The sequence below is a fragment of the Oncorhynchus mykiss genome, chromosome 23 (assembly GCF_057628025.1).
Source record: "Oncorhynchus mykiss isolate SJ-2025 chromosome 23, ASM5762802v1, whole genome shotgun sequence".
Taxonomy (NCBI): domain Eukaryota; kingdom Metazoa; phylum Chordata; class Actinopteri; order Salmoniformes; family Salmonidae; genus Oncorhynchus; species Oncorhynchus mykiss.
In genome coordinates, this window is record NC_143044.1 from 30,023,633 (window position 1) to 30,048,623 (window position 24,991).

The 24,991-nt window shown below is 39.6% G+C and overlaps 2 protein-coding genes across 4 annotated transcripts; one reads left to right on the plus strand and one right to left on the minus strand.

The window, feature by feature from the left end:
- Positions 1–264: 264 nt before the first annotated feature.
- LOC110502717 (chitin synthase chs-2) lies at positions 265–16,186 on the minus strand. 2 transcript variants are annotated; one of them, XM_021580969.3, is made up of 19 exons: positions 15,996–16,186; positions 13,729–13,864; positions 11,265–11,450; positions 10,070–11,151; positions 9,739–9,840; positions 9,200–9,364; positions 8,902–9,049; positions 8,663–8,728; positions 8,327–8,561; positions 7,808–8,008; positions 7,317–7,601; positions 4,205–4,384; positions 3,305–3,821; positions 3,047–3,192; positions 2,261–2,604; positions 1,683–1,793; positions 1,381–1,598; positions 1,159–1,225; positions 265–955 (listed from the first exon to the last, which is right to left on the minus strand). In XM_021580969.3, the coding sequence occupies exons 1-19, from the start codon at positions 16,040–16,042 to the stop codon at positions 884–886; spliced, it is 4,308 nt and encodes a 1,435-aa protein (XP_021436644.2). In that variant the 5' UTR covers positions 16,043–16,186; the 3' UTR covers positions 265–883. The 2 variants fall into 2 exon arrangements, with proteins under 2 accessions (XP_021436644.2, XP_021436643.2); XM_021580968.3 differs by having other exon boundaries at positions 3,047–3,195.
- Positions 16,187–17,334: 1,148 nt separating this feature from the next.
- Positions 17,335–22,776, plus strand: LOC110502723 (uncharacterized). 2 transcript variants are annotated; one of them, XM_021580976.3, is made up of 7 exons: positions 17,335–17,533; positions 19,071–19,196; positions 19,447–19,557; positions 19,755–19,811; positions 21,118–21,294; positions 21,535–21,648; positions 22,075–22,776. In XM_021580976.3, exons 2-7 carry the CDS (start codon positions 19,071–19,073, stop codon positions 22,111–22,113), a joined length of 624 nt encoding a protein of 207 aa, XP_021436651.1. In that variant the 5' UTR covers positions 17,335–17,533; the 3' UTR covers positions 22,114–22,776. The 2 variants fall into 2 exon arrangements, with proteins under 2 accessions (XP_021436651.1, XP_021436650.1); XM_021580975.3 differs by lacking the exon at positions 17,335–17,533 and adding an exon at positions 18,092–18,210.
- Positions 22,777–24,991: the final 2,215 nt, after the last annotated feature.

The window sequence follows — 24,991 nt, forward strand, 5'->3', positions numbered from 1 at the left end:
GAGTGGCTGATTTAACTTTTACCTTCATGAAGACTGAGAACTCTTCCAGGAAGGCTGCATTCTGAATGACCTTGATGAAAGGCATCAGTGAACATTCTGCCTTAGTTATGTGTACTGCAATGTCTTTTTGAAGTTGTATCTTGCTCTCATCATGCTTTTTATTTTAAATGTCTTGTTAATTTTAGTAATGATACTTGAGGGGAAGTAGCTAGACATATCTCCTTATCGATGCAAGCAGTGGCCATTGAATGTTATGACTCGTAATCTGTTAAAAATATTAATTTGTTTATTTGCGTTTCGCATAAGCAGTCACACATTTACATCATAAACATAGCAGTATAAATACTAGTAAAATTACCTAAAATGTTACATTGTCTGTTGAAAATTGCAAAACCCACTTTTTAATTGTATTATTTTTATCAAGAAACAGCCTTTTATGGTCAGGCTTTTCTTCAGTTGGATAGGTTCAGTGCAATACATTTAGAAATGGTCATTTTCCCTTCAAAAATGGAGGTTAGTGTATTAGTAGAAAGAAGTATGTATGTGTTTTTAATTATTTTATTTATTGTCTGATTGTAATACTGTCTTGTTTCCCAGTTAGTAATTCCAATCTGTCTGAATTACAATTATTTTCAATACACATCTTATCACTCATATTGTTATTCAATAGATAGTTTCTTTTTTACTGAGGCATTGGACAACCACTTTAATCTGAGTAAACCATTTCTTATTTCACTGCTGCAGTATCATAAGCTTTCCCTGCTAGGTATATCTGAATTATGTTTACGCATAAAGGTGCAATACACTTCACAAAGTCACCCTTTTTATTGATGGAACACTTGGTAAAAACATTTTTTTTAAGTCACCCCCAAAAAAGCCTGCTTCACAAGTCATCACTGGTGATCACAAGGCCGTTGGCTATCTGGTTCTCAAGAATCAGCCCCTCCTCGTCCTCCTGCACAAACAATGGAGATAATTAAAATGATCAACAACAAGCATTTTAGGTCTGAACAATAGTTGTTCATACAAGGTCTAGGAAATAATTTATTAACCTATTAGATATATTTGCACCATAATTACGCAAAGGATTCATTGTCTACTAAAGTGCATAATGATCAAGTACACTTTTATTCCTATTTGGATTAACAGGTCACTCACCTCATCTCTGGGAATGTAGTCTTTTTCTGTGCTTCTATACGACACTACATGGATAAGAGTATATACTCTGAAAGGAGAAACCGCACAGTTTAGTTTGAGGTTGTAATCGTATTCTATTAGTCTTTGTCTTTTATTTGGAAATGTCTGTCTTATGCATGTTTGGAAGGTGGTGTTATGTTGATATATCATGTATCATATTGTGTTTGAGAAATGTTTGCCCACCTGTGGTAAAGCATAGCCAGGAACTGCACCACTAGAAGCACAGCAAATGACAAGAGGAACATCAGACTGAGAGGCTCCACCTTCAGATATTCTCCAGATGATGTGCCATTTGGCCAGATTTTTTCAATCTTGATACTAATCACATCATTTCCAATGGCTTGTAAAAAGAAGGTGGCCACAATCCACAAAACGTTGACGATGAAATACAGAAACACTGCCTGTAAAACAGCAAAAATATCATTCTACAAGCCATGTGAGTAAACAAATAGATGGATTTAGAAGAAATTAATATAAAAGCCCACCTTGTTCCGTAGTGACTTCAGTTCCCTTGTCACTTCCTCTTTATGTGCTTTATCATCAACAATTGGTGCAAGGTATCTCTCAAGCAGTTTCTTCCAAAAGTCATGTTCTTCCTGCCAAAATACATAGGGAAACATGGTAGCTATATTTGACCATTTGTAATATTCATAATCCCTACCTAGATGAGGACAAACACGTTGTTGCGCAACACTGTCTATTATTCAGGTCAGGGACGGACACGGACCAGAAATTAGCCCTGGCATTTATATAACACACCTGCCGATTATTTTCCTTGAGGGCCCCATTATTAGCCAGATATTTATAATTTTGCACTAAAAACCCAGGTTAGACAGGCACACTGGGCTAAAAATGGACCAGCCCAACTGTCATTTCAGCCGCCCCTGATTCAGATTATAATTCGAAGGGTGGTTATAGAGTACTGAATCTACTTGTTGCTGAAGTCCATCCCAGGCCAAATATGTAGAGAAAACAATGCCTGGAGCTGCATTGATAATACACCAGGCGATACAATATAATATATAAATACAATATGAATGGTATGTGGCACTCAAGCAAATACCTCAGTCAGTTTCTCCACCTGTGGGGCAATGAGGGTCTTCTCTATGGCTCTTTTCACCCTCCTCTCCAGCCTCTCCATGCGGTTGGTTTTTAGGATCCTCCTGGCGGCCTCGTTAAGGGCGTACTGCAGCTCTTCTAGCTGGCTGTCGCTCAGCACGTCCTCTGGTCCCACCTTGTCCTTCAGCTCTCCGTTCACCGTGTCGGTTAGCATCATCACCAGCTCTTCACACACATCTTCCTGGTTCTTGTTCCTCAGGGTGTAGCGGATCTGCTCCTGAAGGTTCCTTTTCATGTTGGCGTAGGTCAATTTCTTCAGGAACTCTTCCTTGACAGGCTGAACCCAATCTATTGAAAGAAAGTTGTGTAGAGATAAGAGTGCTGTTGAGTATAATTAAACTTGCAGTTACATACTGACTTTTTGTATGACTTTTTGTATGTTAGAGGTTACAGCTATACTCTTTAATTGATGTGATCCTTTATCAATAATCATGTCTACAGGTTGCGCATTATTTCACAGGATGTTTCTATTGTTATTTACCTGGTATTGTATGTAGGAAATCAGTGGGTACTTTGATATCAGATGGTGGCTTGAGGTACTTGATTTAATTAAATGTTTTTAATTCATTGGTTATTATGATGTAACTACAATTTTACCATGTAACGTTTCAATAAATGCCTAGTCATTTCTGTACTGTAAGATTACGTGCTTTCAATTCAAAAGGGTTAGCAAGAAGCAGGTTAGCAAATTGATGGTAAAGATTAGACTTTCATGTACTGAAACACCTACCACTTTGAGGTGGTATTTCTCTTTCTTCCTCGGTGAAGCCACTATAAAGCGAACCATCATAAAGCATATTATCATCATCTTCATTGTCATCTTCAATGCTGGAATAAGCACTCTCCTTTTTAGGAATGCTGTCAACACTGTCATCACTGCTGTGAACAAGATTATGAAAAGTTACAACAGATATAGCACTTCATTTGATAAAAGTTTGCATTAAACAGTATAATGAGCAAGATCCTTTGTGAAATATTTTGTGCATGCCTTGTATCAGATTTTGAGTCGCTGTCTTTCTTGGCCAATTTGCTGTCTGAAGACTTTGAAAGTATTCCCTTGTTGTTTTCTTCATTCGGTGCATTATTTATCTCTTTCTTAGTGTTGGCCTGTTGTTCTTTCACCACCTGTTCGGTGACTTGCGTGTTTGGATTGACTGCCTGCTGGAGTTGCTGGAGTAGCAAGTTATCGGTCTCTTGAGTAACTTGTAGTTTCATATCCCAACAGCAGAGTTTGCAGTTGCGATCACAGAGAACATTCTGGGTCATCTTTTCTTCTTTTTCCTTGTTTGTCTCTCGGGTGCCCCATGTGACAATGTGCATGTTCACCAGCGAGTAGATTGTGAGCAAGAGATAACCACTGGGGATACAGATGAAGTACATCAGACCATAGATGATCATGCTGAACTCCTGGGGATGAAGGAGGGCAGTTACCAGGTACATGACAGCCATTGACACCAGGAAGAGGCCAGTTGGGGTGATAAATGTGCCCTGCATAGCCATGTCACCTGGGGAACGAATGAAATTAAATGTGACTCGTAACAGTCTGACTTGGCACCAATCAACAATAGTGATGTAAGAGTTAGTGGTAAACCACAGCTTAATCTCAGAACCCAGAACTAAATCAGTTACTTAGGCTGTCATGAGAGACTAAATACAGCTCAATATCATACAGCATGTTTGGGTGAAAAGAAACTAGAACAAAGTCTACCTGTGGCATATTGATGATAGGTTAACCGACAATGTAAAAATATAGAAATAGTTATGATGATGGGACAGGCAATAACATTTTATTTATCACCAGCCCCCACCCTTTAAAAGATAAGCGGTAGCCTCTATCTTTGCATAAACAACTTGTGGTATGTAGTGAAAAGTCATTGCCAAAGCTTACCGATGATGGCGAAGAATGATGCTAACATCAGAAAGGCATATAACACACTCATAATGGCTGCAATGATGATCTGGGCGTTTGGTTTTGCCAAAAAGCAAATTAACATATAGAAAATAGGTGGGATGACTGCTATGATTATGGACAGGGTTCCTTCAATTTGGAACACAAACTGGAAAGCACCTAAAAGAAAGACAGAAAAAGGGTGAGTACTTCCTGGAATGGAGATCTGTATATCCTAGCATATAAGAACAATACCATTTGAACTCATCTTCTCCGCATTACTTTTATGGTTTTATTGAACCAAAGCAAAAGTAATATAGTGCTGTGAAAAAGTATTTGCCCCCTTTTGCATATTTTTGATACGGAATGTTATCAGATCCTCAACCAAAACCTATTATTATGTAAAGGGAACCTGAGTAAACTAATAACACAACAATGAAATACGCATTTAATTTATTTCATAAACAAAGTTATACAACACCGAATGCCCGTGTGATAAAGTCATTTCCCCGTTACACTCAATAACTGGTTGACTCCAACCAAACGCTTCCTGTGGTTGTTGATCAGTAAATTTGTCCCACCCTTCCCATTTTGTCCCATGCAGAACTGCTTTAACTCAGCGACATTTGTGGGTTTTCAAGCATGAACTGCTCGTTTCAAGTCCTGCCACAACATCTCAACTGGGATTAGATCTGGACTTTGACTAGGCCATTCCAAAACTTCAAATGTGTTGCTTTTTAGCCATTTTCATGTAAACTTGATTGTGTGTTTTGGATCATTGTCTTGCTGCTGCATTGTCTTCAAGCTGCGCTTCAGCTTCAACTCACAGACGGATGACCTGACATTCTACTGTAGAGTTCTGATACAGAGCAGAATTTATGGTTCCTTATACTAAGGCAACTCATCCAGGTCCTGAGGCAGCAAAGTATTCCCAAACCATCACACTACCACCCCCATGCTTGACTGTTTATATAAAGTTCTTACTGTGGAATGGAGTTTTTGGTTTTTGCCAGGCATAATGGGACTGATGTCGTCCAAAAGGTTATACTTTTGACTCATCTGTCCATAGAACATTCTTCCAAGAGTCTTGATGATCATCATTCCAGCTGCTTTTTGGCAAACTTGAGTCAACCTTTTGGGTGTTGCATAACTTTGTTAATTAAATAAATAAAATTAATATCCATTTTTTTTGTTATTTATAAACTCAGGTACCCTTTATCTAATATTAGGTTTTGGTGGACATTCAGTGTCAAACATAAACAAAAATAGAGAAAATCAGAAAGGGGGCAAAAGCTTTTTCACGGCACTGTATACTGTAACTCTGTCACGCTCGTGATAATGGACAGACCAAGGCGCAGCATGATTTGAGTTCCACATCCTTTTATTAAGTGAGAACTTCTCAACAAAACAATAAACAAGCAACGAAACGTGACTTCCGTGGTGCAACAAACAATATCCCACAAAAGCAGATGAAACAGGGACACCTTAAGTATGATCCCCAATTAGAGACAACGATAATCAGCTGCCTCTAATTGGGAACCATACTCAATCCCAAACATAGAAATAAATCGACTAGAACACCCCCTAGTCACGCCCTGACCTACAACACCATATAGAACCAAGGGCTCTCTATGGTCAGGGCGTGACAAACTCATGGGTTTTCAAACTTGTTTTGCCCAGGGACCCCTGACCAGGCAAACACGGGACCCAGTGACCCCCATCATAAATTAGCAACAAAAAAAAGTTAATAAACTGAATATATTTATTTTGACCTCCCAACTGTTCATTGGAAGAGGAAGTGTAAAGTCTAACATAGTCTATTAGCTAGAAAGGTATCCTGGCAGCATAGGAAACATTTTGCTTTTGTTAAGCACATTTTCTGCAATTCTACAAATTATTTCATGGAGCTAAGAGAAAATATTGCAGTTTTAAAGCTGCAATTCTATGCATTTTGCCATGGCTAATGTTGTGTTCCTCTGCTCAAGCATTATAACAAAATCAATGGTCATGTGTCCTGAATGCCCGGTTTTAAAACATTTCTATTCAACCTAACTGTCTGACTGTGTTTGATTTTTAGTTCTCAAAGATGGTATTATTTAAAAAATATGTATAGTTCAATATCTTTTCTGCATGCTTTCTATTTGTTTTTGGTCACCTAAGTTAACACTGAAACTTTTTTTCCATCCCAAAATGTAATTTTCTATATCAGTAATTAACTCCAATGACTGTAATTTCCTCCATATTAAAGGGATAGTTTGAGATTTTGGCAATGAAGCATTTTATCTACTTCCCCAGAGTTCGATGGACAGGAACAGCTAGCATGTTAACTGTTCATTGCGCTAATGCTAGTTAGCATTGGCTCATGAAACTACCTCCTCGCGAAACTAACTTCCTTCATGCTGGACGCAGACGTAAAAATGGTATCTAAGGTGATATTCTGTTGCAGCTAGCGATATTCAGAAAAGAAAAAAAAATTCACAAAAAGTCCCCTCAAATATTTTTTCTAACATAAAAACTAAATCGCAGACCCCTGCAGTACCTCCGCGGACCACAGTTTGAAAACCCCTGCTTTAACTGATGGGTAGACATACTTTATGGTTATACCTTTAGCCCTGTGCCCTAAACTGTTAACTTTACTTTACTAATTGTTTAGAGTGTAAGATGTTGGGGGGTGTTAAGCTGACATATGGATTGTTTTAAGATGGTCATACTATGGATAATTTAATATTGATTTTGGCCTTTACTACTAAAGCCCATAGAAACGCATTGAATAACACATTTATAAATGTTTGTGAGAGTGTCCCTTTCCATAGAGTGGTTATAATAGTTTGTAGGTCAAACTGCAGGTGTGGAGGTGCGACACTGGCGGATGCGGTGGATTTAGACGCATTCAATGCAAAAAAAACAGATATCTCTAGTTTAAGCTGACAGATTTTGACGGGTATTTTTTTGTTATGTAATATAGATTGACGCACCAGTTTTTAAGGGAGTAAGTGGTATATCTGCTTTAACCACAGCTCTAGTTATTCTAGGTCATACAGTATAATCGGTATTCATAAACATTCATTTCCAAGAAATAACCAAACAAGTACAATGTGAGATTGGTGCCCACCTGCTATCATCAGAGAAACAGAGGCAGGGCCAAGAATGGAGGAGCTGACAGTGAATATCTGGTAGAAGATGTAGAGCCTGGAGATAGAAGAGTTCCTCTTGACTGTCTCATTGCCGCTGTGCAGGAGGTCCAGGGTGTTGGCTAGAGTGGAGGGCCCCCAGCGACGCCTCTGGTTATAGAACTCTTTGAACTCCTGAGGGGAGTTGGTGTAGGCGTCTGACGCAGCGTTGTACTCCACTCTCCAGCCCTGCTGGAGGAGCAGGGTGCACAGCCAGCGGTCCTCACCTGGCCAGCAGGAAGAGGTGCGCACCATAATGATTATCTCTAGGGAACACTTAATCGGCTTGCAAATATGTATGGCACCCTTGGTCGACTGAAGCCAACAGAGATAGTTCAAGGAACTGTGATAATAATACTTTCTATGAACCACCTGTGTAAAGGCTGGTATCGACAATCAAGTGTTGTTGATGAGAGAATAAGAAAGTAGTCACCTTGATCATATTGAACGTACTCAGAGGCTCTAGTTGCAGTGGTGGTATATCTCTTGAGCACATTGTCATCCATCAGAGCTGATCCCCTGAACAAGCTGAAGCATCCAGGACTGCAGAGGACTGAACCAAAAACGTGCTCAGCTGTTTTCTGGAGCCAGTGACCAACAGCGTACTCAAATTTCTGATACCACACCATTGGACCTACAATAGAATACAATGCACGTTAAATCTTTTGTCTTGCCCATTCACCCTCTAAATGACACACACACACAATCCATGCCACAATTGTCTCAAGACTTAAAAATCTTTCTTCTACCTGTCTCTTCCTCTTCATCTACAGTGATTGAAGTGGATTTAACAAGTGACATCAATTAGGGATCATGTCTTTCACCTGGATTCACCTGGTCAGTCTGTGTCATGGAAGAGCAGGTGTTCCTAATGTTTTGTACACTCAGTGTATATGCCAGACATAGCAATGTCTGAGTGGACCACCTAAATATTTGGTAAAGCTTTACTCACCCATTCCTGTTGGATGGATTCTTCCGCATGCAGCACCCACATTGCCGTACTTCCGAAGTCGATCCACCAGTAAGATCAGAGCTGCGGGGTGGAAGTCTGTATCCCCATCCAGAGCCATGATGTAGGTATTGTCATCAGATATGTGTTTTCTCTTACTGTCATTGTCATGCTGTGGCAACAGGAAACTCTCCCCATCCAATGATATTAGACTGGCACGGCAAGGATTATTCTGTCTCTGTACAAGACCCACAAAATATATCATACACATTCATTTAGGAAAACCATGGACACCATGGCTGTCTACTGATTTAAATTAGCATTAAATGTATTATATACCGTTATCTTCTGAGGATTCTTGACAATGTATCCTTTCCACCCAAGCAGATAGTACAGGTACATGATCTGAAAGACATGTCAGATGCAAACCTATAAACATTTGATTTTCCTGAAGTGTTTCCATTCTAAAACCAGAAAGCAATTTCAAGATATACATATATTCTTCAAGAAATGTAATAAAAGTATGTGAACATATAGGAATATTGAAAATATTAAATATTGAAAATCATCCCACCCACCTGTGACCATCTCTTCTTGTTTCGGATCAGCTGTTTGTCTTTCAGATGAAAATACAGCATGTTTCCCTCTGGCATCACAAACATTAATCGCCCACCATATGGAGTCTCAATAATTGACACATCATCAGGCTCCTTATTGGTGAATACCCTGAAATACACAAACATTCAAGATTCATTATAATACAGTTTGCAGTCTTTGGATTTATAGAATTGTCAGTTGTAGTGAATGCGTCATTAATTGACTCTATTGGTTCGGTTATATGGAACAAAGAGCAAAGAAAAACAAATAACCACTTACCTGTATACCTCTATGACCACATGAATGAGATCGGTCACATATTCGTTGACAAACTTTTTGCCTGTCTCCTTTTCTATCATGAATGCGTCATCTACAAATATGTGACATTCAAAGTCAAAAACATCTTTATGTTCCTCTTTTGGGTCACCTCTGTACCGGTCCAACCTGAAACCATCAAGACACATATGATTACATAAAGTCAGATTTTTCTGCTTAACATTATGATTGCCTCCTTATCATTCGTTCTATTTTCTGAAAGTCTTTTGGCCCCGTACAACTGATATGGAACGCATTTTACACAATGTTTGTGATACAAATTATATCTTGTGATACAACAAAGAGTTTGTCTGTACAAACATGTTTACACAAACATTTTACAGTGTCACAACAACTCTTGTGTACTTATTTTTGTTCAGAAAAACTCTCTGTTGTCTCACAACCGTTTGTGCCAAATGTGTTTGTGCCAAAAGGCTTCATGAGTTATACAACTTCAGTGTGTACGGGGCCATTGTTTTGTGTTGTATACAAGAGGCCTTTACCTGAACATGGATGTCAGGATCTTCAACATCTCATCATAGGTCTCATGCCACATTGTTGCACAGAGGTAAATGACACAATTTTCCACGTCATCAACAACACTACTGTAAAATGAAAAACATTGGGAAAGTGTGAGAACTTGTTTGGATGGATGGGGAGAGAGAACTGTTTCTAATCATGTTAATGTCAGTGAGTATATTTCAGCACAATACCACTGAGTCTCTGTGTTTTATAGTACACTGTCGGTAAAACTAAACAATACGTCTATTTGCACTGTTGCAATGTGAAGTATTGGACCACATGGACTTAATCAATTAAATAGCAGAATCTTGCCTCTCTTGGTTCCTCGTTCGTACAACCTTCATCTTGGTGTTCAGAAGCAGAGACAGGTCGATGAAGGCAGACTCGTATAGGCGTCGCACAAACAGCTCAGTTGTGCGCTCGATCCTCTGGACCCTGAAGTTCCACACGTAGTAGGTGCATGTGATGAGCCCGAGCCACATGCAAATCCCCTCCAGCGCAAGTAGGGAGAAAGGCCAGGTCCAGTAATGGCTGCTCAAAGAAGTCCTGCAGATGCTCTTGGTGATCTCCAGCATCACAACTGTGCTAGTGTTCTTTGTGCTTAGTTCAACTAGGCTCGAGCAAAAGTCTGTGATAGAAGTTGTGTCGGCCCCAGCTAGGTCTTCAGATTGTGTTAGGAAAAGGATCATGCCGAGGATAAGAACGGCAGGCCCAGTGAAGCAGACAGGGAAGGCGAAGCTCATTCGCACAGAGTGGATCTTACAAGCCACCACCCCAAACCAATGGCATGCAGCAGAAAAAAAGGCTTGGAGGAAAAGGAGAATAAGACCAATATCAAGTGTCTCTCTATGCCTTACAATTGTATTTTCATCGTCATCTGCCTTAGCAGTGAAATCAAAATCTGACCATACAATGTTTTCCTGTATCAACACGTGGTAGATGAGGTACACAGCAGCAATGACTACTATCCTTAAGAGGCTGGATATCACAAACACAAAGTCTCTGAAGGTGTCCAACTCAGTCAGCATTTCTTGCATGTTGTTGCTCGCCTGCACTGGGTTTTCCCACCAGGTCAGAGAAACCAAAAAGGATGCAAAAACTGCAATGCCAACATACCAATAACAGTCATCTTCCTGGCCTGATACAAAAGAGGATACTCGAACGTAATAGTCTGCCCCAAGGAGAAAGTAGCCAGTCAGGACAAGCATAAGAGAACAAATGGGGAAGATGATCTTCCAGTTCTCTCTCTGCAGGCGAAATGCTATCTGTAGGACAGAGGAAAGCATGCAGACTCCCCCAGAGATGAACAGGTTTGTGAGTACATCAAACTGGGGCATCACTACCAGCACCAGGATGGAGGTCCCAAGAGACACCAAGCATTCAATGCCACACACCTGAAAGATATAGATTTCAATTTGTATTGACAGCAAGCAATTCAAGGAGCAATTAAGAGTTACAAAGATCACCAAGGAGTCAAATTGTGTAGTATTTCACAGTGTCAACTTACAATTCCCATAGTTCTCATGTTTGGCGGAACAAAGTTCTTGAAAGCGCATTTCCACAGTGACTTGAGGAACACGAGCAGGTTGGGCACCACCAAAGAGCACACCAGCATGAGCACGTAGTATTGTCTTTCCTTGGGAGTCCTAGTCGATGTGGGGCTTGAGAGCGTGGATAGAACGAGCAGAGAGCCCTGCAGATTGGATGTAAACACAACTGATATCAGACTTTTTATATTATAAAATCAAAGGTGACTGAATTAATTAATTTAGACACTGATCTACACAGGGTTGGGTAATAGCTGATTACATGTAATCAGTTACATGTAATCAGATTTAAAAAAATAATAATAATACTGGAATCCATTATGTTACTATCAAAAATATTGTAATCAGATTACATATACTTAAAAAAAAAAATATTAAATTATTTTTTCTTGGATTACTTTTAAATTCAGAAAGGACATAGGCAAAAATACATTATGACACCTTTCTGTTTTCTCAATGACATTACATTCAGCACTGAAACAAGGCTCAAGTTTAAGTTTGTTCCATCTGAGTGAGTCTGACCACAAGTCAGAGACCACTATGATGACACATCAAATGCGTTTGATGGGCTCTATTTGTCTTCTTCTAAAGCCTCTTAAGGGGAAAGTAATCGAAAAGTAAATGAATGTAATCAGATTACGTTACTGAGTTTGGGTAATCCAAAAGTTATATTACTGATAACAATTTTGGTCAGGTAACTAGTAACTGTAAAGGATTACATTTAGAAAGTAACTTACTCAACCCTGAAACAACATAGTGAGTGTGAACATTTCCTTCATAGTATTTTGACTTCACAAGGAGAATGTTTGCAGTGTACATGTTAGAGAGAAGAACAGATAGGAGAGTACAAAGTGTCTAGGGTACAGTCATGTCATAAATTCTCTTGCTCCACATGTGCCCATGGAGATGGCAATACCAGCTGAGACGGTAAGGGGAAACATACAAGAGGCTTTAATTAGTATCACTTCTGTCAATGGAAACATGGAAACGAGCTGACAAGGTACAAATCTGTCGTTCTGCCCCTGAACAGGCAGTTAACCCACTGTTCCTAGGCCATCATTGAAAATAAGAATTTGTTCTTAACTGACTTGCCTAGTTAAATAAAGGTAAAATAAAAAAATATAGACATAACATATTTATATATACCCTCTCATTAAAGACAGTCATGAGTTTTGTCTCATATAGATAATCAATGCTGATGTGGGTAAGGGAACAGTGGGCCCAGTGAAGCAGACAGGGAAGGCGAAGCTCATTCGCATAGAGTGGATCTCACAAGCCACCACCCCAAACCAATGGCATGCAGCAGAAAAAAAGGCTTGGAGGACAAAAGACAATAAGACCAATATCAAGTGTCTCTCTATGCCTTGCTATTGTATTTTCATCGTCATCTGCCTTAGCAGTGAAATCAAAATCTGACCATACAATGTTTTCCTGTATCAACACGTGGTAGATGAGGTACACAGCAGCAATGACTACTGTCCTTAAGAGGCTGGATATCACAAACACAAAGTCTCTGAAGGTGTCCAACTCAGTCAGCATTTCTTGCATGTTGTTGCTCGCCTGCACTGGGTTTTCCCACCAGGTCAGAGAAACCAAAAAGGATGCAAAAACTGCGATGTCAACATACCAATAACAGACTTTTTCCACATTTTGTTACATTGCAGCCTTATTCTAAAATTGCATAGCAAAGGGTCTGAATACTTTTGTAAATGTTTTTTTTTCTTTTTTTGTTGCAAAAATGTAGATAAAACTGTTTTTGCTTTGCCATTATGGGTATTGTGTGTAGATTACTGAGAAAAAATATATTTAATCCATTTTAGAATATGGCTGTAACGTAACAAAATGTGGAAGAAGTCAAGGGTCTGAATACTTTCCCGAAGGCACTGTATCTGATATGGTATGGATTCGATATACATTAAAGGGATAGTTTACCCAAATTACACAATTACATATTGGTTTCCTTACCCTGTAAGCAGTCTATGTAAGCATTCTACGGACAAGGTAGATGTCTGACAACAATCCATGATTTGTTTTAATTTCCCTGGCACTGTTCCACATGCTAACATTTTAGCATTTGTGGCACAAATCCCATTAAATCATTCAAGTCATGGGACCGAAATTTGGACGTGATGTGTGAAAAAATGCTAATATCTGTCCCATTACTTAAATGGGATTTCTGCCGCAAATGCTAAAACGTTAGCATATGGAAACAGTGCCAGGGAAACTAAGCCAAATCATGTATTGCTGCCATACCTTATCCATAGACAGATTACAGGATAAGGAAACCAATGTGTTATTTTGTAATTTGGGTGAACTATTCCTTTAAAATATGATTATAAGATGACATCACAGGAGGTATTATGCTTGAATGTGTTGATCCAGTAGTTGCCAGGTTCAGGGTGCTGGTCCCTAATTGTGGCCCACCTTGCTGATGACAGCACTGGACAGGACCATTATCCCCACGAACCCTGCCACCAGGTGCTGGAACAACTCAAAGCATCTTCTCTTCTCCTCTTTCTCAGCACCAATGGGATTCAACTGGAATGGATCCCAGGTGTCCCTGTGACAGTATCGAAAACAATTCCAAACATTTAGTTAAAACAGTTTTTACTGGTTCATAAACCATCCTTAAAACGTGAACTGGAAGTCTTTATAAACCCTTTATAAACTGTTACTTTAATATCTAACTTGAAGATATGTCATATTAAAGGAAATCCAGTGGCACAAGTGAGTCACAAGTGGCATTAAACAACATCCATTTTCAAGTGTGTGGCAGGCAAAGATGACAATATATTAGGCACTATTGAATCATTGGAAATGGGACTGTTGATGGGGTACAGTAGATACTGACAACTGCATACCCCAGTCTACATATATCTAATGAGCTTTGGCTTTGAAACATCCAAACACACCCAACCCAATTGTGACCATCCCTACAAGTTGAATCACCCTAATTAAGATAAGACCATTATCCATTATATTAACCTTAAGTAAACTATTGCTTATACAAGCTTTATGGGCTAAGTGTCATCTCTACCAGGCTTACTGAAAGAAACTGATTTGAAGAGGGAACCAGATGTTGATAATCTTGTGTCAAATAATTAATCTGAATAGACTGTTGATTATGATGTAGCTCAGTGGTTCTCAACCTGGCCACCTATAACATAGGCCTGATCATGAGCCTTACACCTATATTTGTAGGCTATTATTCACCCTAAAACATGAATGTATTGCAAATCATCTGTCATGCTTGTTTGAATGAGTCTCAAAAGACTTATTGTAAGCATAATGTAGTAATGAATAATACATTGTCAGATCTCTTTGTTTTTTCATTCCTATTGATATGCTTATCAGAACAAAATGTCATAAGAAGCCTTTGGGAAGGAATTAAACCTTGCTTCCTTGAAAAACTGGTTCCACGTCATTTCAACAACAAAAACAACAATTAAATGTGATGAGGTTGAATCAACATGGAACATGGATTTGCAAAAAGTAATTTTTTGTCTGTTTTTCACCCAACTTGCAACCTAAATCCAATGACATGGTGAAATTTGTTGTGGATTTCAAATTGAATTCATACGAGTTGACAACTCAACCAAATGTAAATCAAAACTAGTGGGTTGTAATGTACACTGAGTGCACAAACCATTAGGAACACCTTCCTAACATTGAGTTACACCCTCTTTTGCCCTCAGAACAGCCCCAATTCGTCGGGACATGGACTCTACAATGTGTCGAAAATGTTCCACAGGGATGCTGGCCCATGTTGAGTCCAATGCTTATCGCAGTTGTGTCAAGTTGGCTGGATGTCCTTTGGTTGGTAGACCATTCTTGATACACACAGCTGTTGGTTGTGAAAAACCCAGCAGCATTGCAGTTCTTGACACACTCAAACCAGTTCGCCTGGCACCTACTGCCATACCCCACTCAAAGGCACTTAAATATTTTGTCTTGCCCATTCACCCTCTGAATGGCACACACACAGTCTCAAGGCTTAAAAATCCTTCTTTAACTCATCTCCTCCCCTTCATCTACACTGATTGAAGTGGATTTGTTTCCTATGCATAGTCACTTCGCCCCCACCTACATGTACAGATGACCTCAACAAGCCTGTACGCCTGCACACTGACTCGGTACCGGTGCCCCCTGTATAAAGCCTCGTTAATGTTATTGTTATCGTGTTACTTTTTATTATTACTTTTTATTTTAGCCTACTTGGTAAATATTTTCTTGTTCTTGAACTGCGCTGTTGGTTAAGGGCTTGTAAGTAAGCATTTCAAGGTAAAGTCTGCACTTGTTGTATGCGGCGCATGTGGCAAATAAAGTTTGATTTGAATTAACAAATGACATCAATAAGACATTCACCTGGATTCACCTGGTCAGTCTGTGTCATGTTCCTAATGTTTTGCGCACTCAGTGTATATCTTCAAAACAAAATGCTCATTACCGTCCAAATAATGGTCAATTATATCTGTCATTGGACATGGTATAGTTGTATCATGATATGTTGTATTACCTCTATTTAGTATGATTTCAGTATAGGTAGAATATTTTCAATTTATGGAATAATTTCATTTTTTTCTACAGAGCTAATTATTTTCAGGATCAGGCCCTGTGAATCCTAACAGTTTTGCCTGAAATTATTCCCACATTCCATCTGAATTTATTTATTTTAGATGACTAAAACGTACCTGTGCCTCCCTTCCCTTTTCCGCCCTCTGAATTTGAGCTCCTCCATGTTTCACCGTCCTTAGTGGTAGAGCTTAGTAGTCCTTAGTAGCAGTCCATTTACTGAGGTACTAAGGTGCCTATATGCCTACATTTACTTTAATCAACTACCACTGTCTGCAACGCCTAGCCCCTCCCTCGTTTACTGCTCATTAGCCATAAAGAGGTACAAGGATCATAAGTAAAGACACTTTAACATCTTTATTATCGCCCACGGAAATGAATGAAACAAGAAATGTGGCATTATGAGGTGTCTTTTTGTTTGCCTTTATGATAGTGTACATGTGAAAGGTTGATTTACATGTTGTATGCACAAAATTAAAGACCTCAAAGATTTACATGTCTTCAGTGGGGCAATTTGTTTGATATCCTAGAGAGTTCAGAGGGGTTATTTCCTTGTTAATGTGTACAGTAATCAATTATAAAAATAAAACAATCCTGCCAAGGATGTAGGACATAAGAAAGTGAAGACCTTTTTGATTTAACAAAACAATTTAAGTTATTAGAGAAATCAAAATGTCTGAATTGACTTTATCCATTATACCCAGACATGACAAAATAGATTTTCTTCTATTCTTGACTGGCCAAGGTTAAGCATTCAACCTCAGGGATAGTTATTATAGTTAGTTATAGTCATTCCTTTTTTTTAATAAATATTTTTTATGTCATTTATTTCACATTTATTCATCCAAGTTAGATTCTTCTGAGTGAACTCTTTAGATATATATTTTTTAAAGGTTTTTATGATTTTCAACTGAATTACAAATACAGGGACGCACTTTACAAACTTACTACGGTATCACAGATCATTAGCATGGAACCCAAAATATTGTTCACTCAGAAGAATCTGAGAGGGCAATATTTAGGTTTAGCTGATACTATTACAGTAAATCCCAGCTATCCATTCAACTTGAACTTTGATATGACACACTATTACACTGACTATCATAACAAGCAAGCAAACCCAACCCTAACTCATACTCAATTGATTTCAATGCAATAGATTGGCAAGTAATAACATTTAATTGGATATGTTGGTTGCATGGTTACCTGATATTTCTGTTTATTCGTTGTCAAATGATAATCAATAAACCTACAGAAGCACTGAGAGAACAAACATCTGAGACAGCTCTAACTATTTGACCACTTTCTATGTGTTTGTGTGCGTGTGTGCGTGTGTGTGTGTGTGTGTGGAGAGAGAGATGTTACACTAGGTTGGGCAAAGATAACTATTTACTCCACAGCTGTTTTGGGGAAGAGGGGGTTAGGGGTTGAAGCTGGGTCTGGAAGTGGGGGGGTGGGGGGCTGGGGGGGGGGGGGGGGGGGGGCTGAGGTGGTATCATGAAATTCGAGGTTAGTTGTACATTGCTAGAAAAGCGTATTTACGAGCCGTCAGATAAGAGGGCTTCAGTGATGAGGAAATGCCCAAAGTTTAAGTTTGTTGAAAAGTTCAGATCGATGACCTCTTGATTTAGTCAACTGATCAAGTCTCTAAAGTTTGGTAAGCTATAATTTTATCTTGATCCTTATATGTCTTGATCTCTCCCATTGTTCAGTAGCTCAGAAAGCATCTCTGCATGGAACATTTTCTGAATTCTGAATGTATAGGATGTTACACACAGACATTGCTTCAAGCCTTTCCTTTACACCCTTTATGAGCCATCTCCTTCTCCCCTCTCCTCCCTCTCCTCATTCTTCTGAAATACTGTAACAATCTCAACCACCTCCAAATAGAAGTAGACATTGTGTAAAACTTTTTCTTTCTCTCTCTCCCACTCCCCTTTGCTTTCTGTTAACCCCCTACCGCCTCTCCCCTCCCCCACTGCTCCTCTCTATGGTCTCTCTCTCTTCATCTCTCATGATGGATAACAGCTGGGGTTGCAGAACAAAACCAGCTATGTAATTTCAACTGACGGACATTCAACATGAAAAAACAAAATAAACCTGTAGTGCATGTTGGCAACATTCTACTCTGCTCTGTCTTTTTTCTACCTCTCTCAAAAGTGTTCAGTTCCTTTTAAAGATTCAGGACAGATTCATTGTAAAAACATTTCTGTGGCACTATCATCCGCCTGCCCGCCCAACCACCCCCACACCCACCCGTCTCCCTCGTGTCAATATCTCCCTCCATTGTGTAATATTTGTTCATCGACAAGGTTCTGTTCTGTTTCAAGCCAGGTCTGTAACTATTTTACCACTTTCTATGCTATACGTGTACAGTATCTATCTGTTAAATATTCTACAATTAAATGATTTGTGCATTTGTAACAGGTTAGGTTCTCTTATCAACACAACGGACATCCTTATCTTTACATATGTCACCAAAAGTAGTCAAAGTCCATTTGAACATGACAACCATATTATGTCATAGGTTCTGTGGTGCTCTGTGCAATTCTAGTGTTGTTTTTGTTGGTGGTGAACTATTTGGTGAATAATACAGTTCTCTTCAAACAAATACAGTATAATACATTATTTATGACATTTGTTAGTTTTGAGTTATAGATTCAGACCTAGTACTTAATCTCAGCCTTATTGTGTTTTCAAAACAATAAAAAGTTAGGTAGGCCATCCTGGTATGATGAGGCATATAGCAACCGGCTATACATTATAATCGGCTTATCAGTTTATGGCCTATGATGATTGTCACATGTAGAAAATATGAGCTCAGTGTTTTTTTCCCAAATGGTTCATTTGTTGCTAGATTGTTTTTGTGTGATGCATGCCATAGCATATTTATGAACATTCACCAAGTTCTAGACCCCTGTGATTGGGTCTGGCCCTTAACAAAAGTATTTTCAATGTGGGCTGCTCTGAGGTTTGCTTTGCCACTGTTCTTATACTGTTCCCACATAGTTTCAATTGTAAATAAAACCACACGGGTTCAATGATTTTAATCAAAGCTGATCTTGCTGTTTATGGCACTCTTCTGTTTTTCTGTCATGGTGTTATCAGTGTTGTCGTGGTGTTGTTGTGTTACTGTGTTATTAGTGTTGTGTTGTTAAGATTACAGATCTTAACAGGTCTGTATCCTTCAACAGATGATGTCGGTGAACATGGTGTCTAACATCAGTCCAGTAGGGGGAGTAAGTGAGACACATTCTGCCACAGTGGGAGGGAGTAAACCCCTGCACCGCTTCATAAGAGGGGAGCCGAAGAGTATTGGGGTGAGACTGGAAAACAGAGAACTGATGTATTCATTGTTAACAAATACTCCAAGATATCATTGCAGACAAAAATGTAAACTTTGAATTTGAGGATTTACCGTTAACTTAGTGGTAGCACTTTACATTACAGTACAAAATAAAGTGGTAATAGCACGGTAACAGACTACAGTTACTCATAATGAAAACATTATATGCCCAGATACCCCATCATTTATGTGTAAATATATAATTTCTCTGTCTGTTTGGTTAGATTGTAATGCTGTTCATGGGCTCATCACTCTTCCTCTTGGCGATTCCCATGAGAATGGATCCACTGGAGTCCTCTGCGGAGAATTTCACCTCTTTTTGGCTAGGAATCCTTGTATGCATTTCTTGCGTGTGTCTATATAAATCTATAACATTGACAATCCAAATGGCATACCATAACATCTAACTTACAGTAACACATAACAAGGAGTCTTAAGCCCGCATTTTCAAATCTTCCAATCAATGATATCTTTTTCCCATGACAGTTTGTGTTTTTTAATCTATAAACCCGCTCCCTCCGCTGTTTTGCAGTTCATCATCTGTGGGCTGTTATACGTGTTCACAGAGAAGAATACTTCAAAACAATTGGTGAGTAACATGAATTCGAATTCAGTGTAAAGGCATTACAGATGTAAGATCTTAATTTGATCACCCTGTTCCAGGATAACTTTCCTGCAGGAAATGTAATTCTCTTGAGTATAAGACGTTTGGTTTGAATTTTATGACCCCTTTAGGTATATATATAAAAATAAAATAATGATTTTATAAAATATTGAATTTGGACTTTAGTACCAAATCCCAGAGAAACGCATTGAATAATACATTCACAAATGGCAAAAAAGACAGTCAAAAAATAAATCATAAGGAATAAGGCTTTGAAGTATCTGTCCTATATCTAGGCGATATAAGAAAGTCCGATGATGCTGTGACACACCGCCCCAGACCATGACGGTGTAACGCTCATTCCTTCGATGATAAATGCGAATCCGACCATCATACCTGGTGAGACAAAACCGCGACTCGTCAGTGAAGAGCACTTTTTGCCAGTCCTGTCTGGTCCAGCGACAGTGGGTTTGTGCCCATAGGCGACGTTGTTGCCGGTGATGTCTGGTGAGGACCTGCCTTACAACAGGCCTACAAGCCCTCAGTCCAGCCTCTCTCAGCCTATTGCGGACAGTCTGAGCACTGATGGAGGGATTGTGCATTCCTGGTGTAACTCGAGCAGTTGTTGTTGCCATCCTGTACCTGTCCCGCAGGTGTGATGTTCGGATGTACCGATCCTGTACAGGTGTTGTTACACGTGGTCTGCCACTGCGAGGACATTGCAATTTATTGTCCTGGCCACATCTGCAGTCCTCATGCCTCCTTACAGCATGCCTAAGGCACATTCACGCAGGTGAGCAGGGACCCTGGGCATCTTTCTTATGGTGTTTGCGGTCCAACTAATCCCAAACCATCTGTTGATTGTGGAGGCCCGGTCATATGATGCAGCACTCCATCACTCTCCTTCTTGGTCGAATAGCCCTTACACAGCCTGGAGGTGTGTTGGGTCATTGGCCTGCTGAAAAACAAATGATAGTCCCAGATAGGATATCGTATCGTTGCAGAATGCTGTGGTAGCCATGCTGGTTAAGTGAGCCTTGATTTCTAAATAAATCACTGACAGTTTCACCAGCAAAGCACCCCCACACTATCACACCTCCTCCTCCATGCTCCATGCAATGGTCTATTTGCATATAGGCCTACTGCAGCTCTGATTGATTATGCCACGCAGATCTGTGTAGAGTATGGCTTGTCAATGCAATAGAATCCTACTCCGATGCGTGCCTTGAAAGAGGCTTTGTCACAAAGTGCTTGCTGTTTTTTCACAATTTTCTTTGTTCTCACCCTCCAGGTGACAGCAAGCCTGGCCCTTAGTATCATCTCTATATTGGGGGTCACAGTGGCTTTCTTTGAATTCCTTAAAGGCATCCTGAACATGCAGTATTACCATTACCGCTATTATTATTCCTACTATGATGACATCACAAACTCTACCAGAGTTGATGTCCCCTGGCGTAAACATCATACGGTAAATGTTGTTGTTGTTGTTTTTGTTGCTGTTGTTGTTGTGAAACTGGATCACTGCTATCTTGAAAAATTATTATTTGCACTCTTCTCTTGGGTATTTGGTTTGTGACAATCTCTTTAAAATCGCATCCAGTAAATGGAATAAAGAAAGGATAAACATCTTATAACACAGCTTTAAACTGTAAACTTTCTCATTATTTGTAAATAAAGAGACCCTTAATCTTGCTCTCTCTCTTGACAGGGCCAGTTGCTCAGCCTTGAGGCTGTATTCATGTATCAGAGCTTAGTGGGAATGGTGTTCCTAATAATGATGACAGCATTTGCCAGGGCTGCCTTGCGGTCCAGTAAGACACAGGTAAAGTACTGTGGCAGTGACAAACCTTATATTTTTCCTAGCCTGGGGCTTGTAGACTGTGGTAAGTATGCCAGTGCAATTAATCAAATGCATTTAGATTTTTAAGTGCCCTAAAGAATCTGACATAATCTTATCTGTAAATTAGGTTATTACAGTGTATGTTTCAGTGGAGGCTGGTGAGGGGAGGACGACTCATAATAATGGCTGGAACAGAGCAATTGGAATGGCATCAAACACAGAAACCATGTGTTTGATACTATTCCACTCAACCGCTCCAGCCATTATCCCAAGCCTGTCCTCCCCAATTAAGGTGCCACCAACGTCCTGTGGTCTGTTTGTACTGTATAGAGTGTACATAATGTTTTTTTGTCTTTCTCTTGCAAGGTGAATGCCTAAGATAAACTCTGTCCTTTTTCTTCTTTACAGGCAATTGTGGTAATGAACAATCTACCATCAGCAGACTGAATGAAGAAAAAGCAAGCCTTTTATGACTGTCTCTGCCATGATGGATGGATCGAAAACTTGCATTTATTGATATAAAATAAATGTATTCAATGTGTAGAACATTTAATTAAAGCCGCATATAGAAATTGTCTTTGTATACACTTTACTTTGAAATAAATGTAATAAAATAACACATCCATGTAATACAATAAACAATTAACATGATATCATTATATGCCACTCACAGCATTGTCATTTCATAGAACACTGTCAGCTTGTTTACTCATTATTGAAAAATCACTTTTTGCTCAAGTATGAGTAAAGCACTCAGTTAAGTGCATACAAATGTCCACTAGACATTTGTTTTGATCATCTTGATATAATATCATTGTGTCACGTTCTGACCTTAGTTCCTTTGTTTTGTCTTTGTTTTAGTTGGTCAGGGCATGAGTTGGGTGGGCAGTCTATGTGTGTTTTTCTATGTTGGGGTTTTGAGTTCGGCCTAGTATGGTTCTCAATCAGAGGCAGCTGTCAATCGTTGTCCCTGATTGAGAATCATACTTAGGTAGCCTGGGTTTCACTTTTGGTTTGTGAGTGTTTGGGCCACACGGTACTGTTTCCGTTTTGTTCACATCGTTTATTGTTTTGTATTTCAGTTCGTTTTGAATAAATCATCATGAACACATACCACGCTGCGCTTCAGTCTGATCCTTCTTCCACCTCTGAATGCCGTTACACATTGTCTTTCTCTTATGCCAGAAACAAGAGCCAGAGAACTCTATATCACTGCTTTTAGGTTTCTACAAAAGAGGTCACGTCACTCTACACACAATGTATAATGCCTCATTGCCTACTTTAGATATGCGATTTACAAAGACGTTCACTTGTACAGTATAAGACCACTTGAATTAGAGTTTAAGAGAAATCCATCTTAATGATTCATGGTTCATTTATCTATCTATTAATATATCATACAAATCTGAGTCGTCTTCACTTCATCAAATGACATGGCACAATAGACTAATGCCAAAAAGTGCTTTCCCAAATTGTTTTAGTGAGAGAGAACATCTGAAGGCATTTCCTTTTCATCAAATGGCTGGCAGCAGACTATATTACCAAAAGTGTTTTATTCTTATCAAATAATCGTGGCCACGATTGAAATAATTAACATATGGATTATGTTGCAGACTGCTCTGCAACAGAGCAGTCTGACTTAGATGATGTGTCCAGTTGGCTCCTTAATAAAGTCTGCTTTCGTTCCTCCATTTGCAAATAAGTAGTAGCTGCAGCAGAGAGAAGAGATCCATCCTGAACTGGTGGGGGTAGTGCCCCAATGTAGATCAATATCAACAGAGACCCCATCATTTCAGTGGAAGGGAATGGAAACAGCAGTCCAACAGTGTACCTTTACTAGGGAAAAGAGAAACCAGGACGGGACTATAAACTGCCAGGACATTTTGTGGGCCAGATAGAGTTTCCCAGGGTTCAGATTTTGTGGAATCACACAGTCACAAAATATTTGCTCTATTCTCTGAAAAAATTGTTTCCTCAGCAGGGCCACAGCATGCACCCCACAGCTTTCATCTAGGTTACAGAGTGTTTTAATTACTTGTTTTAATCTAACTCTTTAGAGTCTGGAGTCTTTTTGTTCAATATATGCAAATCAAATCAAAATCAAATCAAATTTATTTATATAGCCCTTCGTACATCAGCTGATATCTCAAAGTGCTGTACAGAAACCCAGCCTAAAACCCCAAACAGCAAGCAATGCAGGTGTAGAAGCACGGTGGCTAGGAAAAACTCCCTAGAAAGGACAAAACCTAGGAAGAAACCTAGAGAGGAACCAGGCTATGTGGGGTGGCCAGTCCTCTTCTGGCTGTGCCGGGTGGAGATTATAACAGAACATGGCCAAGATGTTCAAATGTTCATAAATGACCAGCATGGTCCAATAATAATAAGGCAGAACAGTTGAAACTGGAGCAGCAGCACGGCCAGGTGGACTGGGGACAGCAAGGAGTCATCATGTCAGGTAGTCCTGAGGCATGGTCCTAGGGCTCAGGTCCTCCGAGAGAGAGAAAGAAAGAGAGAAAGAGAGAATTAGAGAGAGCACACTTAAATTCACACAGGACACCGAATAGGACAGGAGTACTCCAGACATAACAAACTGACCCTAGCCCCCCCGACACATAAACTACTGCAGCATAAATACAGGAGGCTGAGACAGGAGGGGTCAGGAGACACTGTGGCCCCATCCCATGACACCCCCGGACAGGGCCAAACAGGAAGGATATAACCCCGCCCACTTTGCCAAAGCACAGCCCCCACACCACTAGAGGGATATCTTCAACCACCAACTTACCATCCTGAGACAAGGCTGAGTATAGCCCACAAAGATCTCCGCCACGGCACAACCCAAGGGGGGGCGCCAACCCAGACAGGATGACCACATCAGTGACTCAACCCACTCAGGTGACGCACCCCTCCCAGGGACGGTATGAGAGAGCCCCAGTAAGCCAGTGACTCATATATATATATATATATATATATATATATATGTGAAGAGATCTCTAGGCTAGCTAGACAATTGCAAATATTATGACAATATAAAACATTTTTCAATGATTCTAGAGGGCTTCTGTGCAACAATAAACACATTTTCAAACCTGTAGAACTGATTTTCAGTTTCATGCACACAACAGGTCGATTTGGTTTTGCATTTATAAAATACAATTAACATCCCAACACGAAACAAGACAGAATAGCGACATTTTATAGGCCTGTCAATACCTAGATTGTAGACCTATTATTATAGCCTACATGACCAGCATTTGCATTAATTCACTCCAGTGGCAATTTTAGCATGTAGATATTGGTGGGGCAAAAAAATTATAATTTCTCT

Bases quoted from the DNA above. Each gene is read 5' to 3' on its own strand.
- LOC110502717 (XM_021580968.3), bottom strand. From the start codon at position 16,042: ATGGAGGAGCTCAAATTCAGAGGGCGGAAAAGGGAAGGGAGGCACAG. The intron at 3,196-3,304 runs GCATGCACAAAA...TCTTGTTCACAG, and splicing joins GACTCAAAATCTGATACAAG to CAGTGATGACAGTGTTGACA. The intron at 956-1,158 runs GTGAGTGACCTG...TTGTTTGTGCAG, and splicing joins ACTACATTCCCAGAGATGAG to GAGGACGAGGAGGGGCTGAT.
- LOC110502723 (XM_021580976.3), top strand. From the start codon at position 19,071: ATGATGTCGGTGAACATGGTGTCTAACATCAGTCCAGTAGGGGGAGTA. The intron at 19,558-19,754 runs GTATGCATTTCT...GCTGTTTTGCAG, and splicing joins CTTTTTGGCTAGGAATCCTT to TTCATCATCTGTGGGCTGTT. The intron at 19,812-21,117 runs GTGAGTAACATG...CTCACCCTCCAG, and splicing joins AGAATACTTCAAAACAATTG to GTGACAGCAAGCCTGGCCCT.